The 17,410-nt window shown below is 49.8% G+C and overlaps 1 protein-coding gene across 6 annotated transcripts in view; it reads left to right on the top strand.

Annotated features, from left to right (window-relative positions):
- The window catches only part of UNC13B (unc-13 homolog B), a 203,398-nt gene that overhangs the window by 76,648 nt on the left and 109,340 nt on the right, over nucleotides 1-17,410 (top strand). For 3 of the 6 annotated variants that reach the window (XM_029060734.2, XM_029060731.2, XM_029060730.2), the window contains exon 8: nucleotides 12,866-12,901. The exons of the other annotated variants lie outside the window; for them this stretch is intronic. In XM_029060734.2, the coding sequence (XP_028916567.1) occupies nucleotides 12,866-12,901 (36 nt within the window). The remainder of the gene's footprint in view (nucleotides 1-12,865; nucleotides 12,902-17,410) is intronic. 6 annotated transcript variants of the gene reach the window in all.

The raw sequence follows: 17,410 nt of genomic DNA, 5'->3' as shown, positions 1-17,410 counted from the left end.
TCCTGTCTAAACCTGCCTGTCAAGATACGACAATCATCCCTTGTCCTTGGACATTCCACCTCCCCCGGGCCATCGATTTCATTCCGATGGAAGGACCTTTTTCGTTCGCAGCTCCTATCAGTCGATCCTATTTATCGAGCGCTTACTATGAGCAGAGCGCTGTCCGGAGCGATTGGGAGAGGACGGTACAACACGATTAGCAGATATGTTCCCTGCCCATAACGAGCTGGCGGTCTAGAGGACGAGCTCACCATGAGGGGATTGGCTGATGCAGTTAGTCAAGCCAGCGTGAAGCAACGGGGCGTAGTGGAAAGAGTACGGGCCTGCGATTTGGAGGACCTGGGTTCTGGTTTGGCTCTGCTAGTTGCTTGCCGTGTGATTTTGGACAAGTCACGTAACTTCTCTGTGCCTCGTTACCTCATCTGAAAAATGGGGATTGAATCCTCCTCCCTCCAACTTAGGCTCGGAGCCCGGTGCGGGACAAGAAATGCGTCCATCCTGATGACTTGAATCTACCCCAGGGGTTGCCACAGGGTGAGTGCTTAACCAGTCCTATAAGAAGGAAAAAGCAAAAGTCAGAATGTTAAAAGAGCCTGGCCAGCTTGGTGGCTGTTAGGTTGGAGAGAAAGGGGCGTACCCTGGAAATGTTGCGGAGGATAAACTGATCGGATTTAGTGACAGACTGAATGTGGGAATTGGAAGAGAAGGCCGAGTCAAGGACAATACCAGGACTGTGGGCTTCAGAGAGGAGAAGGATGGTTCCGGTTTCAAATGTGATAGCTCGGGCTAGCTCACAGGACATAGTGTCTTTGTTTTTCTTTTTCCTCTGTTTTCTTTCCCCCGTGCTCCCCTCAAAAGGACCCAGTGTGGTAGAGTTCCGATTCGTTTTTCTCCACTACTGGAACGACCGTAGCGGAGCATCTGCGTCTCGTCGGCGTGCCCAAGCGATGCCATCGTTTAACCGGCCCAGACTTTTCCGAGCCAAGCAGTAGGCTCAGCTACAGAAAGTCTCAGTACCAGACCTTGGCTCAGGGCTCTGGACTCAGCAAGGGCTCAATAAATACGGCTTTATTTGTCTCAAACAGATTCATCATCTGCAGTGGAAGTCCATCTTCTCTTGGAGAACGGCTGGCCACAATGTGCCGTACATCTCTCCTTCAGAGACTTGAAATCCAATAAGGCAAGCAGTAATAATAATTATGGTATTTATTAAGCGCTTACTGTGTGCCAAGCACTCTTCTAAGCGCTGCTGTAGATACAGGATACTCAGGTTGTCCCACGTGAGGCTCACAGTCTTAATCCCCGTTTTACAGATGAGGTAACGGAGGCCCAGAGAAGTAAAGCAACTTGCTCGAGGTCACACAGCAGACGGTTGGCGGAGGCGGGATTAGAACCCTCTGACTCCCAAGCCCGTGCTCTTTCCACTTAGCCACACCGCTTCTCGCCCCAATTTTCACCCGGAATTCCCAATTCCCACCCGCCAGCAACCTGGTTCTTAATATCGTTTGAATCTCGTTCACTGTTCTCTTCTCAGTTCTTTGTACGTTTTCCATAGTGCTGGAGGTAAAGCTGCAAAGTGGCCCAGGCTACGATTACCTTAAGAGCCTTTTCCCCTACTCCTCCCAGGGAAATGGAGGCCACGATTAGCTTGTGTCTACCGCCGTGCTTAGAATGGTGCGTTCTTTCATTCATTTATTAAGTCGTATTTATTGAGCACCTACTGTGTGCAGAGCACTTGTATCAAGTGCTCGGGAGAGTACATTGCAACAATAAATAGAGACATTCCCTGCCCACAGTGAGCTTACCGTCTAGAGGTGGGGAGAGAGACATCAGTACAAATTAATAAATGACAGATGTGTACGTGAGTGCCGTGGGGCTGGGAGGGGGGAAGAGCAAAGAGAGCAAGTCAGGGCGACGCAGAAGGGGGAGCGGGAGGAGAGGAAAGCGGGGCTCAGTCTGGGAAGGCCTCTTGGAGGAGATGCGCCCTCAATAAGGTCCTGAGCGGGGGGGAGAGCAGTCGTCTGTAATCATCTCCCTCAAGCAGAGTGGAGGATTCCCTCCTTCCCGGCTCCTCGTCCCGGCCGGCCTGGGTTGGATCTTTGTAATAATAATGTTGGTATTTGTTAAGCGCTTACTATGTGCCGAGCACCGTTCTAAGCGCTGGGGTAGACACAAGGGAATCAGGTTGTCCCACGTGGGGCTCACAGTGTTAATCCCCATTTTACAGATGAGGGAACTGAGGCACCGAGAAGTTAAGTGACTTGCCCAAAGTCACACAGCGGACAAATGGCCGAGCCGGGATTTGAACCCATGACCTCTGACTCCAAAGCCCGTGCTCTTTCCACTGAGCCACGCTGCTTCTCTAGTAGCTGAGCAGCCCTCCGACTTTAAGGTTTTCGGAATCCCTGCCGACCGGCTCCGCGACGGAAAGGGACTGTAGTTCACAGCAGTCGGTGGAAGGTGGCACTATTTTCCTTCGTGTCAGAGATTCCGCACCGCTCGTTGCAATGATGAGGCCGGCCTGTGGAATTTTTCAGAAGGACACGACCGAGGGCCTGATAGATTGTCATTTTCCTCTTTAAGGGAAGTGACAATTAATAAAAAGCAGTATGCGAGTGGGTGCGTTATGAGTTTCAGTGTCCAGTCGATTTTTGATATCAGGTGTCGGAACCTGGTTTTGAAAACCCACGTTCCCAGTTACTCCCGTCCCCTTTTCTTTTTGATAGCAGTAACTGCAATGTAACGTACCGTCTGTTTGGGGACAGACTCTGTACCGAGTACTGGGGTGAGGACAGAATAAGTGAATTCGGGCAAGATCTCCCTCCCCACGGGGCCCACAAGGTGGTTTACAATCTCAGTGGGAGAGGACAGATTCTTGGAATAGAGGAATGCGTTATCGAAGAGATGCTGACAGTTGGGATACTTAGAAAACAGGAATCCAAAGTAGGAGGGATAGAAAGATCCAAATAGTCCTTGGAGCAGGGACAACCCTGACGATCTTCCCCACTCCAGGCGCAGCCTGTGGCTTCGAACCACGGCAGCCTCCCCAACGTGGAAACACCTCCGAAGACTCGGCATTCGCAGACCCCCGTAATTTTGGGGTTCCGGCTCTTGCAGGGTGAGGTGAGGACTCCCGCAGGGGCAGGTACGTTCTAGGCGGCCTTCTCGGAGCTACCGCTCAGCCGGGTGGAGCTGCTCGAACGCTCTCCCCCTCATTTAGAACTCGCCCTGGTTTGTGGCGGGGAGGAAAAGGAGATGGAACATTTTCCTTCTATTTCGACGCCCAAGGATTTAGTCCTTTTAGCTGTTTAGAGGGAGATTTCTCTGGAGGTGATGACAGAGGAGAGTGAGAGAAAAATTAAGAGCGGGAGAAGCAGTGTGGCGCAGTAGAAGGAGCACGGGCCAGGGAGTCAGAAGATCTGAGTTCTAATCCCGGCTTCACCACTTGTCTGCTGTGTGACCTCGGGCGAGTCACTTAATTCTTTGGGCGTCAGCTATCGCGTCCGTAAAACGGGGATGAATACTGCAAATCCCAATACAATCCAACTCTATTCAGGCATTTGCCCGGTTATTTCCAAAACATGGGAGCCGAGCGTTGGCGAAAGGAGTGAGAGGGCAGAACGGGGCGGAAAGCCCAGGGTTGTCCAGCCTCAGCCTGGCCTCTGGGACCCCACTGTCTACTTGGTGACGCTTGCTGGCCTTTGGATGACCTGCCAGCCGCCGTGTCGCGGAAAGGTTTTGCTCATCCCGGTTCTCGTGAACAGGCACTTGGCCAACTTCTGGTTGCTGAGGGTATCAAGTATCTGGTTGATCTGTGGTTTCCAGCTCTTGTCATTGACGTCATCGCCACCGCCTTCGTTATCAACAACAGCAGACGTTTGTTCCATGATCGATGTGTATAAGGACTGTAGCGGGAGAGACAGGATACGGGGATTAATTAAAGAAAAGGCCATGCTCCTTTCCTTACAGTGTCAACACTCAAAGGTGGACATGCCGAGCTGGTCACGGAGAGCAGAAATAAGGGATTGAGCAACGTACAGCGTTAGCCCTTTTCTAAAGGGAAACGGGCAACACCCAGTACATAGTAAAGACAGCTTTATCCTTGTGCCATTTTCACTGTCTGTGGTAATAATGTTTAACTGCTTACTATGTGCCAAGCACTGTTCTAAGTCTTAAGGATGGTAAGAGGTCCGTCCGTAACCATGAAGATGTCGAGAAGGGAATTCTCGCGCCTTTCTTGGGGGCATCCTTCATTTTCAATCAATAGTATTTATTGAGCACTTAGTACAGAGTTCTCTACCAAGTGTTTGACGGTAACGTGTATTGAGAAGCCCTTTCCCTGTGTGCCGGGGCGATTATTTAGGATCCAGGTAGTCCCAGCTCTATAAGAGGCTCACGTTCTAAGTGGAGAATCAACCTTTTAAAGTCATTCAGTGAGCACCTGTTACGGACAGAGCACTCTACTGAGTGCTTTGGAGAGTATAATCAAGTTAGTAGACCCGATCCCCTCTCTCAAGACCCTTAGAGTCTCGGTCTGGAGACAGAAACGAAAGAGAAGACATGATCTTTTCCCTCGGGGAGTTTACAACCTAGTGTGTGAGCTTGTGTGTGTTGCAGGGGAGACACAGGAAAATAAAGCAAAGAGACTCGGGAGCAACAGTTTAAACCATCATTATCTGTGTTGTTTATTGAACGCTTACTGTGTGCAGAGCTTGGGAGAGTACAAAACAGCAGCGTTGATGGGTACATTCCCTGCCCACACCAAGCTTACAGTTCAGAGGGGGAGGCAGGCAGGCAGACATTAATAGAAATAATGTATAATATAGAATATAATTTGGGGAAGGCCTCTTGGAGGAGCTGTGACTTTAATAATAGCTCGAAGAGGGGGAGAGGGGTGGTTGGAGTATAGGGAGTGGGAGGGAGTTCCAGGCCGGAGGGAGGATGTGGGAAAGGGGCCAGCGGCGAGACAGATGAGATTGAGCCGCGGTGAGTAAGCCGATGATAGGGGAGTGGAATGTGAGGGCTGGGCTGTAGTAGAGGATCAGAGAGGTAAGGAGGGAGGAGGAAAGTTGATTGTTTTAAAGCTGATGGTAGTCGTAATAATAATAAGTGCGGTATTTGTGAAGCACCGTGCCAGGCACTGTAATAAACGCTGGGGTAGATACGAGCAGATCGGGTTGGACGCCGCCCCCGTCCCACATGGGGCTCACGGTCTTAATCCCCATTTTACAGGTGAGGTAACTGAGGCCCAGTGAAGTCACTTGCCCAAGGTCACACAGCAGACAAGTGGCGGATCCGGGATTAGAACCCAGGTCCTTCTGACTCCCAGGCTCACGCTCTATCCACTAGGCCATCTATCCACTAGGCCACGAGGAGTTAAAGATGTGTGCATAAGTGCCTAGGTGACAAAGGCTGAAATGGCAGCGGGAGGCGAGGGGCAAGGGAGATATTAATCAGGAACAACCTCCTGGAGGAGATGTGGTTTCAGAATGCCAGGTTGGATAGCACTGTTTAAGGCCCGTGACCTCAGTGTTGATTTACTAGAGGGGGAGATTGCAGTTGCTTCGAAACGTCGAATCATTCTGGTCTCTGGTATGTTATGTCCTGAAAAGAAAGCAAAGGAGTCCAGCAAGCAAAGGCCGTCTTGGTGCTTTTTAGAAAATTCTTTCTGGGAGCCAAGTGGGTTTCGGGGTGATTTCACTGTTGTTCATTGTTCCTTGTTGACGGGGCCATCTGGAAGTGGAAAGGACAGATGGCAGTGGCAGTGCCCTTTAAGGCTGTGGCTGCATTATTAACCGTGGTCATCCGGCATCGAGTTGCTATGGAGAAATTAATTAGTGCCGAACTGTTAATTGCCCTCGGCCCAGAGGTTGCCAGGGTGTCTCGTTTCCTAATTGTTATAATGATCGTTTTAAAAGTTGGCCCGTAAGATTCCGTGTCGTACAGGCAAGCTGAAGCGGGAGGATGGTCCAGCTAGGGAAAATAAGTACCGACCGGCTCCGCTTACCAGCGGCCTTGTTTAACCTGAGCACAGAGTCGGCAGAGAAGACTGGTTTATGATGTCTCCTGGGTCGCTTAGAGCTGGGCCTCACTTTACCTTGGGCGAATCATTTAGCGTCCTTGGGCCTCAGTTACCTTATCTGTAAAATGGGGATTAAGAGTGCGAGCCCCAGGTGGGAAAGGGACTGTGTCCAGCCTGATTAACTTGTATCTACCCCAGAGCTTAGAACAGTGCTTGGCACATAGCGCTTAACAAGTATCATTATTGTTATCATCACCTGCCCTTCCTGCCCCTTAAGACTGGCTTTAAGACGGGCACCCCGGAAGTTTCAAGGGAGATGGGAGCGTGGCTGCTTTCCTACTACCCCGCTGGGGTGGGGACCCTGCTTTCCCCCTAGCACAGACCTCGTAGGGAGCGGAAGGTCACTCGGGGCTCTTGGAGAAGAGCTCTCTTCAGCCTGGGTCCATCTGTCACCCTGAAGTAACTAGCGTGGAGTCCATGTCCCCTCTGTGGATCTGAGACACCTCTGGTATCTCTACTGGACTGCTCGAATGCTACTGTATCCCCTCCCATCCCCACTGACCATCATCATTAGGGAGAAACCCCATCCCTCGCAGGAGGGCAAGGCAGGGATCATTTAATACATTGGGGAGGTTATGACACTTGAATTGTACTCCCCCAAGCGCTTAGTACAATGCTCTGCACATAGTAAGAACTCCCTCCCTCCTCAAATCCACCAACCAGTGACTCTCCCCACCTTCAAAGCCTTACTGAAGGCACATCTCCTCCGAGAGGCCTTACCAGACCAAGTCCCACTTTTCCTCATCTCCCTCTCCCTTTTGCATCGCCCTGACCTGCTCCCTTGGCTCTTTCCCCGTCTCCCCAGCCCCACAGCACTTATGTATAGATCTGTCATTTTATTTATTTGTATTGATGTCTCTCTCCCCACCCCTAGCCTTGTGAGCTCGTTGTGGGCAGGGATTGTCACTCTGTATTGTTGTATTGTGCTTTCCCAAGTGCTTAGTAGGGTGCCTTGCACACAGTAAGCGCTCAATAAATACAATTGAATGAATGAATGAACTCTGGACGCGCTCAATAAATACAATTGAATGAATGAATGAACTCTGGACGTACTACCCACTTGAGAGAAAACACATCCTGGGTAAGAAGGTGTCATAACCTCCCCATTGTTCTTCCAAGCCCATCCCTGTCCCACTTGCCACCTGCTACTTTTCCTCAGTCCCTTAAATCCCAGAAAATCCTAAAATCCAGGGTTCAAGTGTCCGGCTTTTAGCAGTGTTGGGCCCCTGACCCTCCAAAATGATATTTACGGAACCAGTAGCAAGAAGTCTCCTTTCTTTCCCGGTAGAATGAATGAAACTCAAGAAAGGGGGCATTCCTGCCCCATCAGGCCAGGCCACTGACGCAGGTGGAAAGGCCTTTAGCATTAAAATGAGCCTAGTCAATCTAGTTGTAAATTTTAAAATGATCATTATAATAAATTAGGAAGCAATCCCCCTGGCAACCTCTGGGCCAACAGCACTAGTTAAAATTTGAGTCAAGTCATACAGCTTCAGAGCCCAGCTCTGTAGTGCTCCTTCCTTCAGCATTTAGCCAGGGAGAGCAGATGCAATTACATGCAATTAGAATCACCCATCTTGGAGTAGGCAACAGCTTCCACCTCTCCAGTGGTCAGTCAGCTGATCAGATTCATCCTTGGCCTCGGAGAGACCAGGCTAGAAACTCACAAGGGGTCAGAACAGAGGAAGGGTTTATCATTAGACTTGACGCTCATTATGGGCAGGGGATGCGTCTGCTAGTTTCTCTTATATCGCACTCTCCCAAATGCTTAGAACAGTGCTGGGCACCTACTAGGCGCTCGATAAAGACCACTGATGGATTGATGGATGTCAGCTTGGGCTAAGAAGAGTGCTCCACAAAGACATTTCTAAATGGGTCTCACTATTATCATGGACGTTATGCATCCTAATCGAGTTTCCAGACTCCGCAGCCCCACCACGGTTCACAGTTACCATTTTTAATTAGGACACGGATGATGTTGACTCCCTAGGCGGTCATGCATTTTGCATTCACACTCTCTACCCGCCTTGAATACATAATCGGCCTGATTCGGGGACAGCAGATTCCCAGAGTCTGAAAGCCCGGAGCCCAAATGTACAGTATCGTTATCCCTAACGAGCTCTCCGGATGGTATTTGCATATTCCCTGTAGGTCCTGGAGACTGCCCCTCCTTAGTCCGTGGCTTTAACAATTCCCCACAGCCAAAAAGTTCCGAGAAGATTAGGGGGAGGGCTACTAGGAGCTCAGAAGCAGTGAATTCACAGCTGGGAAGCTGAAGCTGGAACAGAATGAGGACATGCATGTGAGCTCGAGCCCTGAAATGGAGCCTGCCGCCGGGTATTTCAGCAAACCCCCAGCCATGTGCTGCAACAACTTATAAGTGATTGTCTTTGACAGCCTGAGAATCTTTCCAGTGTTCACACGGTACGTCCTGATGCTCTGAGCTTCGAGCAGTTCTCTTAAAGGAGTTCCACTTCCCACTTCGAAAGCTCCAGTCAGTGGTACTCATCGAGTGCTTCCTGTGTGCTGAGCGCTGTACTAAGTGTTTGGGAAAGTACGATACAACAGAGTTGGGAGACGAGCTCCCTGCCTACAAGGAGCTTACAGTCCACGGGGGGGGGGACGGGCATTAAAATAGCTTGGGGATAGGTGAAACAGTAGAGCGTCGTAAACTAAGTTCACTCCACCAGCGAGGAATGAGAGTCTCTTCCTAGCCCAGCAATCTGAGTCCCGAAAAGAGCAGGAAAAATTATGCAAGGAACGGTGATAGATTCTGAGGTACAGGTCCCGCCTAGGCTAGGAAGAAATGGCTGACGGGAGAAGTGTTTTCAAGTTTAAGAAGGAAGCACCGTTATGCCGTTTGAGAATCAAATGGGAGAAATTGGGCCGAAATTCCAGCACGTGAGAAGAAATATCAAGGGAACTGTCAGTGTGTTGAAACTGTCGGTCCAGGCTCCTTCACCGGGCAGTCAGCAAGGGACAGCGGAATGCTTGAGCCTGAGCATCAGCCCGCTGTGGGCAAGAAACACGCCGACCAACTCTGTGGCATTGTACCCTCCCGAGTGCTTAGCATAGAGCTCTGCACCCCGTAAATACTCGATAAATGCCCTTGGTTGATTGGAGATTAATGCCACTCGGCCTTTCGTTCCACAGCAGATTTCCCTCCTTTGACTTTAAAATTTCTCAGTTACAAGTAATCACAAATAATACTAACTAATGACGACGAGTCACGCTATGTAATTCCGAAAGCCCGAGCCCACTGGCGTAGTGGTGATATGCCTGTCGTGCCGTAATGTTGCAACACAGAGGCCGAGTGAGTCCAGGCTATGGAGCGTGGGCTGGAGTTTTAATTTTGAATGTTTATCTCAAATCCCTTTCAGATGACATGAGTTTTCATAGGGTACAGCTGTGTCGACTTATACAGAACAGGCTACCGGGGGAGGCAGAGGAGCCTTCCCCCTGGAAATAAAAATATAAAAAAAAATCTAGGGTCTGTCTCTTCTAGATAATTCGGCTATCACCTGCCGAATTATCACTAGAAGAAGGGGACTGAGCCAGATCATTTCAAGGTACCTGTCGCATCAGGTTTTAGGAAGAAAATTAGGCCCCGAAAGGCATTCAGTCTGAAACCCGCTCATCTTGATCGTATCTAATACGCACATACAGTGTGCATTGAAAAAGCCCTTTTCACTGTGTTCTGGGGGATTATTTAAAATCCAAGTGACATAATCCCTGGCCTACAAGAAATTCACAATCTAAGTGGAGAATCAGTCTGTCAAAGGCATTTATTGAGCATCTCTAGTGTACAGAGCACTGTACTAAGCATTTGGAGAGTACAGTGAAGTTAGTAGACATGACCCCTGCTCTCTGGGAGCTTACAGTTCACCTGAGGAGTTGTCACCTCAAGCTTAGCATATCCAAAACAGAATTCCTTATCTTTCCACCCAAACCCTGTCTTCTTCTTGACTGAAGACGCCACTACCATCCTTCCTGTCTCACAAGCCCTTAACCTTGGTGTTATCCTTGACTCCCCTCTCTCATTCAATCCACATATTCAATCCGTTGCTAAATCCTGTCGCTCCCACCTTCACAACATCGCTAAAATCAGTCCTTTCCATCCAAACAGCTATCCCATTAATACAGTCACTCATCTTATCCCACCTGGATTATTGCATCAGCCTTCTTACTGACCTCCCGGCCTCCTGTCTCTCCTGACTCCGGTCCATACTTCACTCTGCTGCCCGAATCATTTTTCTACAAAAACGCTTGGGACATGGCATCCTATGCGGTTGCTCATCCACCTCCGCATCAAACGAAAACTCCTCACCGTTGACTTTAAAACACTCCACCACCTTGCCCTCTCCTACAACCCAGCCGGGACACTTCGCTCCTCTAGTGCTAACCTGCTCAGTGTGCCTAGATCTTGCCCGTCTAGCCACCGACTCCTAGCCCAGGTCCTGTCTCTGGCCTGGAAGGTCCTCCCTCCTCGAATCCGGCCGACAGTTACTCTCCCCCAACTTCCAAGCCTTATCGAGGGCACATCTCCTCCACGAGGCCTTCCCCGACTAAGCCCCTCTTTTCCTCTTCTCCCCCTCCCTTCTGCGTCGCCCCGACTTGCTCCCTCTGTTCTTCCCCCTTCCCAGGCCCTCAGCACTCATGTCCATATCTGTAATTTCATTGATTTGTGTTGATGTCGGTCTCCCTGCCTCTAGACTGTAAGCTCGTTGTCGGCAAGGAATGTGTTTATTGTTGTATCAGACTCTCCCAAGCGCTTAGTTACAGTGCCCCGCACACAGTAAGTGCTCCATAAATTAGATTTAATGAATGAATGAATTTACAAAAGAAAGGCAAAGAAAAGTAAATGAGTAGATGCTTAAATGTTAGAGTACATATATTCTGTAATGCTCTGGGTCGTATATAAGCGCCTAAGTGCATACTTGGGGTGGAGCTGCTGACCTGGTAGTTGGAAGGAATATGACCTAAGGAGAATAAAAATGAATCATGAAAAGCCTCCTGGAGAAGCTGTTGTTTCAGAACAGCTTTTAAGATGGGAAGAGCTGTGGCCTGGTGGATTTGAATGGGGAGGGAGTTCCATGAGGGAGGGGGAGCATAGCACAGTGTGGAAGAGATGATGATAGTAACTGTGGTATTTGTTAAGTGTTTACTAGTGTCAAGCACTGGGGTAGATACAAGATCATCAGATCCCACGTGGGGCTCACAATCTAAGCAGGAGGGAGATCAGGTGTCGAATGACCGTTTTGCAGATGAGGGAACTGAGGCCCAGAGAAGCGAAGCAACTTGCCCAAGGATACACAGTAGAGAAGTGGCAGAGCTGGGTTTGGGACCCAGGTCCTTTGACGGCCGGGCCCTTGCTCTTTCCACTAGGCCGTGCTGCTTCCAGGGACGAGAATGAGGCCCCGTGAGAGAAACAGAGAGTTCGAGTTGGGGTATGGTGTGGGTAAGAAAGTGGATACCTAGGAGGGGAAAGAGCTGATAGAGTACCCTAGAGCCAACGGACAGAAGTTTCTGCTTGATGCATAAAGACATGGGTCATCGAAGGTCTCTGTGGAGAGGAACATAGGTGCAAGGACAGGGTTTAGAAAGATGGTCCGGGCAGCAAAGTGAAGTATGAGCTGAGAGGGGGAGAGATTGCGGTGAAGGAGACTGATTGCCGTAGGATACGATAAGTGCCCGAACCAGCGTAGCAGCCATTTGGCTGTAAAAGAGGGGGAAGATCCAGGAAATGTCACAGAGGAAAAACTGACAGGATTTAACAACAGATTAAATGAGAGAGAGAAAAGAAAGGGAAGTCAAGGATATGTCAAAGTCGTGGGCCTCAGAGACAGTGAGCGGGGAGGTGGTGGTGGTGTCAATTGTCATGGGAAAGTTAGGTGGAGGAGGGGATTTCAGAAGGAAGAAAAGTTCAGTTTTAGGCATATCGAGCGACCCAGTTAAAATGATGAAAATGTAATCAGAACAAGAAGAGAACCGGTAGGAATTCAAGTCAGAAATGATCAGCGATAAAATTGGGTCAAACTCCGGTACAGAAGCGGTACGTTCCTATCGGGCACAGTCCGTGTTTGTTTTTTTATGGTATTTGCCAAGTGCTTGCTATGTGCCAGGCACTAAGGGCTGGGGTAGATACCAGCTATTCAGGTTGGACACAGTCCACGTCCCACATAGGGCTTACAGTCTTAACCCCCGTTTTACAGCTGAGGGAACTGAGGCGCAGAGAAGTAAAGTGACTTACCTGAGGTCACACAGCAGGTAAGTGGCTGACCAAGGATTAGAACCCAAGTTCCCTGACTCCCAGGCCCACGCTCTATCCCCTAGGCAACACGGCTTCCCTGTTGCACCTGGTGCTCACAGTCTAAGGACAGGGGACTTCAGGGAAGGGAGACAGGTGTTAATCTCCACTGTGTAGATGAGGAAACTGAGGGACAGAGAAGTAACTTAAGTAACCCGTCCAAGGCCAACCGGCAGTCAGTTGATGGAGAGTGGTTTTAGATGGTACCATTTGGACATTTCCTTCTGAGTTTGGAAATGACTAGATGACAGCAGGTTTGACCTGGGTTTTGGTGATCATTCCAACGTCCTGGCACCATTGCATGGAGAGGTAATATTGGCGGCCCCACCTCGAGCGATGGGCGGAGTCAGGACTGAGTTAGTTTTGCAAAGTCGAACTACTCTAAGGTATTCTGTAATAATTGGGAAGGATATTTGGTTTTGTTCCGAAGCCTATTTTTCTTGCTCATCCTTTGCTTCCATTTGTGGTTCCCTCAGGTAATTGGAGCTATTTCGGATGGGGAGAGCAGCAGAGTATGTAACAATTTCAATTCCTTCCAAGTTGCTTGGTCTGGTCTTTAGCATGTTCCCCTAGGAGCCAATAAGCTGGATATTCATGCATACAAGCGAAAGATTTTGTTTCCCTTTGCCTCCTCGCTTCTAGGGAGAAGCTACGTGGTGTAAAGGGCTGGGTGAGGTGATCTGGGTTTTCAGTTTGATGCTTAAGGAGTTTTTCTGCCGAGTCTGGTCAAGCTCCCATTCACAGTTCTCTGCTGTTGCAAGCAGAGCATTGGCCCCGCTCCCTTTATCTCCCCCGGAGCTGACGGTTAGCTGGCACTCCGCCCACCTCGGTCTGTCAGCCGCTTAATAGGAAACCAGAACCGTCCATCGCTAGATAGAGTTGGCAGAGAGTGACTGCCAGTCTTTGTGGGACTGGTTTATTCCCAGCGGATTGCCGGGTCATCCGTGCCATCCCCGCCACTTAGTTTATGTGGTTCGCCCTTGACCCAGAGCAAGGCTACCCTGCTCTTTCCTTTATGGACCTTTCTGGCCAGGGTAACTGATTGGAGGCTGTCACCTTTTCTAACTGCTCCCCTCCCCACCTCAATCAAAAGCCCCGTCCAGCCGTCCAAGGAGGGGGGAGGCTTCTACCCTCAGAAAATGGCGTGTATAAATCCTTTAGACTGTGAGTCAAACAGGGACTTCAGGTCTGGCTTAAAAAAGAGAGAGAGAGAGAGAGAGAGAGAGAGAGATCAGATGGTTCTTTATACAAAGACCTCTCAGGTCAGTGCTGCCGTTGATATAAGGCAGATCGTTCCTCTGGTCACATCCAGAGGGCCCCGGAGGGAGAAGCATGGTAGATTTCATCACCAAAGCTGGCCAGTCCCAAAAGGTTTTCCAGCTGAAACTGAAGAAATAACAATAGGTTGTTGGTATTTGAGAAAGAGAGCTGAGCTGTGGGACATAGTTTCATCTCAGTGGCTTCTCCTTTTCCAGAAGGTCTGCCCCAGAACCCCCAGAACCCAGTCCTCCAATCCTGTCTCCATCACTGATGGACATGGTGCTGTTTGGGAACCTGAGCTGTACTCTTTTCCCAACCCAATTCTCAAGTTTGATGACTCCATTCCTCTCCTGAAAGGATTCTTCCACAGCCCATTTAATGATACGAGGTAGGGGCGGAGACCCTGGTTTAGTCATTTCCTGTGCAGAAGGAGAACAAGTTGAATAACTGGAGTCATTTCCCAATTTTTCTTTCCTTGGTTAAAGTCCTTAATCATTGCGTTCGGCATCCCGGTTTACCCTTAAAAGGGCAGGCTGGCCTGGGGGGATGGGGATGGGGGCAAAGATTGGTGTATTTAGTCCCATCCAAACTCACTGAAGGCTGGAGATCAATCCATCGATCAGTGATATTTATCGAGTGCTTACTGGATGCAGAGCACTGTATTAAGTGCTTGGGAGAAGCAAGTATAACAGAGATGGTAGACGTTTACCCTCTCCCCAAGGAGCTTACCGTCTAGAGGGGGAGAAAGAAATCGATAGGGGAGCGTGACCTCTTGGGGAAAAAATTTTGCTATTGTCTCTCCTTCTTCTTTCTCTTTCGTTCAGGAAATGCTCTGATCCCATTTCCTGAACTAAAGAGACAGAAGAAGGGGAGACAGTAGCAAAATTGTCCTCTCATCGCCAAGTCCCCAAGGGAGAGCCCAAGAGAACAATTTTTAGTCCTTTTGCACTGTTTAAAGATCAAATATAGGTAGACTTAGAGCCTGAGATCCTGGGCTCTTCTTTGATCGGGCTCTGCAGTTGATCAGTGGCACTTCCAAGTCTTCCTTCCCTCTCCTGATTTTCCCTAGAATTTCCCTAGAATTTCCTTACGGTAGACTCTAGTTCTGGGTCCTACTTCTGTCTTCCTCACACCAAAGGCTCAGGTTCAGCTTTTGGGTTCATATGGACTCTGGGAATGTTTTGGGCTTTGCAAGTTGGTGGAGCTGGCCTGTGTGCATGAATATTCATTTATTGATCAGGGTGGGGCCCGTGTCTCTCTTTTTGGGCTTCTCCCTTGTGAGCGGGAGTCAGGCAGAACAACAGAAAAGCTGGTCTCATCCCCAGATCAATTCGTCCGCGCAAAAAAGAATCTTGGGATAAACCAGAGGTCAGGGCCTAACTTGACGGTGTAAAATTCTCTATGAACATTTATCCCTCATTAATAGTGATGTGCAAATTTAACCATAGAATACTGACTACCCTTTGGTGTTCCATAAATTCCTTTACTATCCTTGCTTGGTGGAAAAGTCTGTCCAAAGCAGTGTTAGAATCCCGACCTTAATTTGAAGGCAGAGTGAAGCCCTTTCCTGCTTCTTCCGCGTGGTTCTGGTCATCTCCTTCTCCCCTTTAGGTGAAGTGAATTTGTAATAATGATAATAACAATCCCTTAAGCATGAACTGTGCCATGCACTCTGCTAAGTGTCAGGGTGGAAGCAAGACGATCAAAGCAGGCACAATTCCCCATGAGGTTCCCAATTTAAGGTAGGGAAAGCCTGCTTCATATTTCCAGTTTAAAGGTGAGGAAGCTGAGGCTTAGAGAGGTCAAGTTTCACTCCGACACCCACTCCCCTCGCACTCCCCAACCCACAGGGCCAGGCAGACGTGGGACAAGAACCGAATCTTCTGGCTCGGTTCTGTGCTCCTCCCACTAGACCGAATTGCCTCTGTGTGATTTCCGTAATTGTGGAAATTTCATTCTCTCAACACCGATTCCTAGACCTGGCCTGAGGGTGGAGACTCCCCCGTAGAGAGCCCCCTTCTCCGCTTCGGCGGGATTCCTTTCCCACGATACGGGCATTGCAACTCCAGGGAGCCTGGGGCCATTAGGCCCAATTCAGGGAAGCCCTGTAAGGGATCCACAGTGCCCACTGACACACTGACAGACAGACTGACGTACTGACACTGACAGAGCTGTGCCCTGCTCTTACATTCACGAATGGATTTATCATCCTGGAATCTCCAGGCTGGGCACTCTGATCCCGAAGTCCAGGTTTAGCAGAACTAGAACTTCCGGGGAGGAGCCGTTGGGATTCCATCACATCAGATTAGGCAAAAGTTTACTCGTTTGCTACATGAATGATGCCACGGTGGCTCTCTGTATGCCCGGTCCTCCACCCCGGCTTGACCTCTGGTTAAGGCTTCCCTAGTCTTGTTGGGGAGGGAAGTCCTGGTCCCAAGTAACTTTCTGCCCACCTAGGCAGTGATCCTGGGTAAATATAACAAGGGGAGGGCCCCATCTGAGTACTTGCCTCAACTCTGAACAAGGCCCTTCTTTCTGGCCCTCGCTGCCGAGCTCTCTAAAGCCAGCACAGTGCTGAGAACCACCTTGGCCAAATTTCAATCACTTAATATTCCAGTGGTTTTCCCGAACGTTCACGTTGGAGACCTTCACCTCTCCCAACTCTTCTAACTGTGCCGTTTCGGCCAGAGACCCACAGACAGCCAGTTAAAGAGGAAGAAGCAGGAGGCGGTATCCCGCCTTCAGGGAGGACAATCAAATCGATTTGCTTGGAAAATGCCCCGCGGCTTAATGCCCGGTGGGAGGATGGACGGCTCTATCCTTTCGGGGAAGATTTTTCCCTGAGCAGTTAGTGAATTTCACTGTTTGCAATATTTTGGGGGTGCTCCTTGAGGGGGGAGAATGTTTTTTCTGTCCACATGTGGGTTGATGGTGAACCTCAAGGTTCCTTGGCTGAAAACACAGGGCTGGAGGATACCGGGGAAGGGCGCCATCTCCTAGATCATCTGTGGCTCGGCCCACTTCCTTTCTCACTTCCCAGGGTCCCGCTGTGACCGCTTCTGCCGGCTTGCCTCTGGGCTTTCCTGCTGCAGTTTCCATTTGATTGTCCAGGTTCTGGTAGCCAAGCTGGTGGCGGTGGTGGTGCAAGCTGGATTTGATGTTCAACTTCTCTTTTCGGTGTTTCTGTGTAGGTGGAGGAGAGGGTAAGTGTTGGTCAGGGAGGGCTCGGGTCCGGGGCTCCAGACCAGGGTTTGCTAACTGCCGCCTGGTAGAGAGGGGGTTTCCGTTGACTCTCTCGCTTTGCACACCAGTAGCCGTCGGGAAGGGTGTCTGCAAAGCTTCACTGGCTGAGAGAGCCCAAGAGGCTGAGTTGCCTTTTGGAGCGGGAGGCCGGGAGTGGAATGGTCTTGGGGTTGGGGTAGGGTTGGGTTTATGGAAATGCCAGGCAAATGGACAAGTACCATTGATTCCGAGGGGTCTCTCAGCCTGGAACTGGGGGGTTGAGGTAGGATCAGTTCTATTCAGGTCCCGGGAATATCCAGCCGCTTGGCTAGCAGATTCCATGTTAGTCCTGGCCAACGGCTTTTTTTTAATGGTATTTGTTAAGCGCTTATGGTATGTGCCAAGCCCTGTCCTAAGCGCTGGGGTAGATATAAGTTGTCCCACGTGGGGCTCCCAGTCTTCATCCCCATTTTCCAGATGAGGTAACTGAGGCACAGAGAAGTGAAGTGACTCCCCCAAGGTCACACAGCAGGTGAGTG

Source organism: Ornithorhynchus anatinus, chromosome 3, assembly GCF_004115215.2.
Source record: "Ornithorhynchus anatinus isolate Pmale09 chromosome 3, mOrnAna1.pri.v4, whole genome shotgun sequence".
In the NCBI taxonomy this organism is placed as follows: domain Eukaryota; kingdom Metazoa; phylum Chordata; class Mammalia; order Monotremata; family Ornithorhynchidae; genus Ornithorhynchus; species Ornithorhynchus anatinus.
This window is presented reverse-complemented; position numbering and strand designations above follow the sequence as displayed.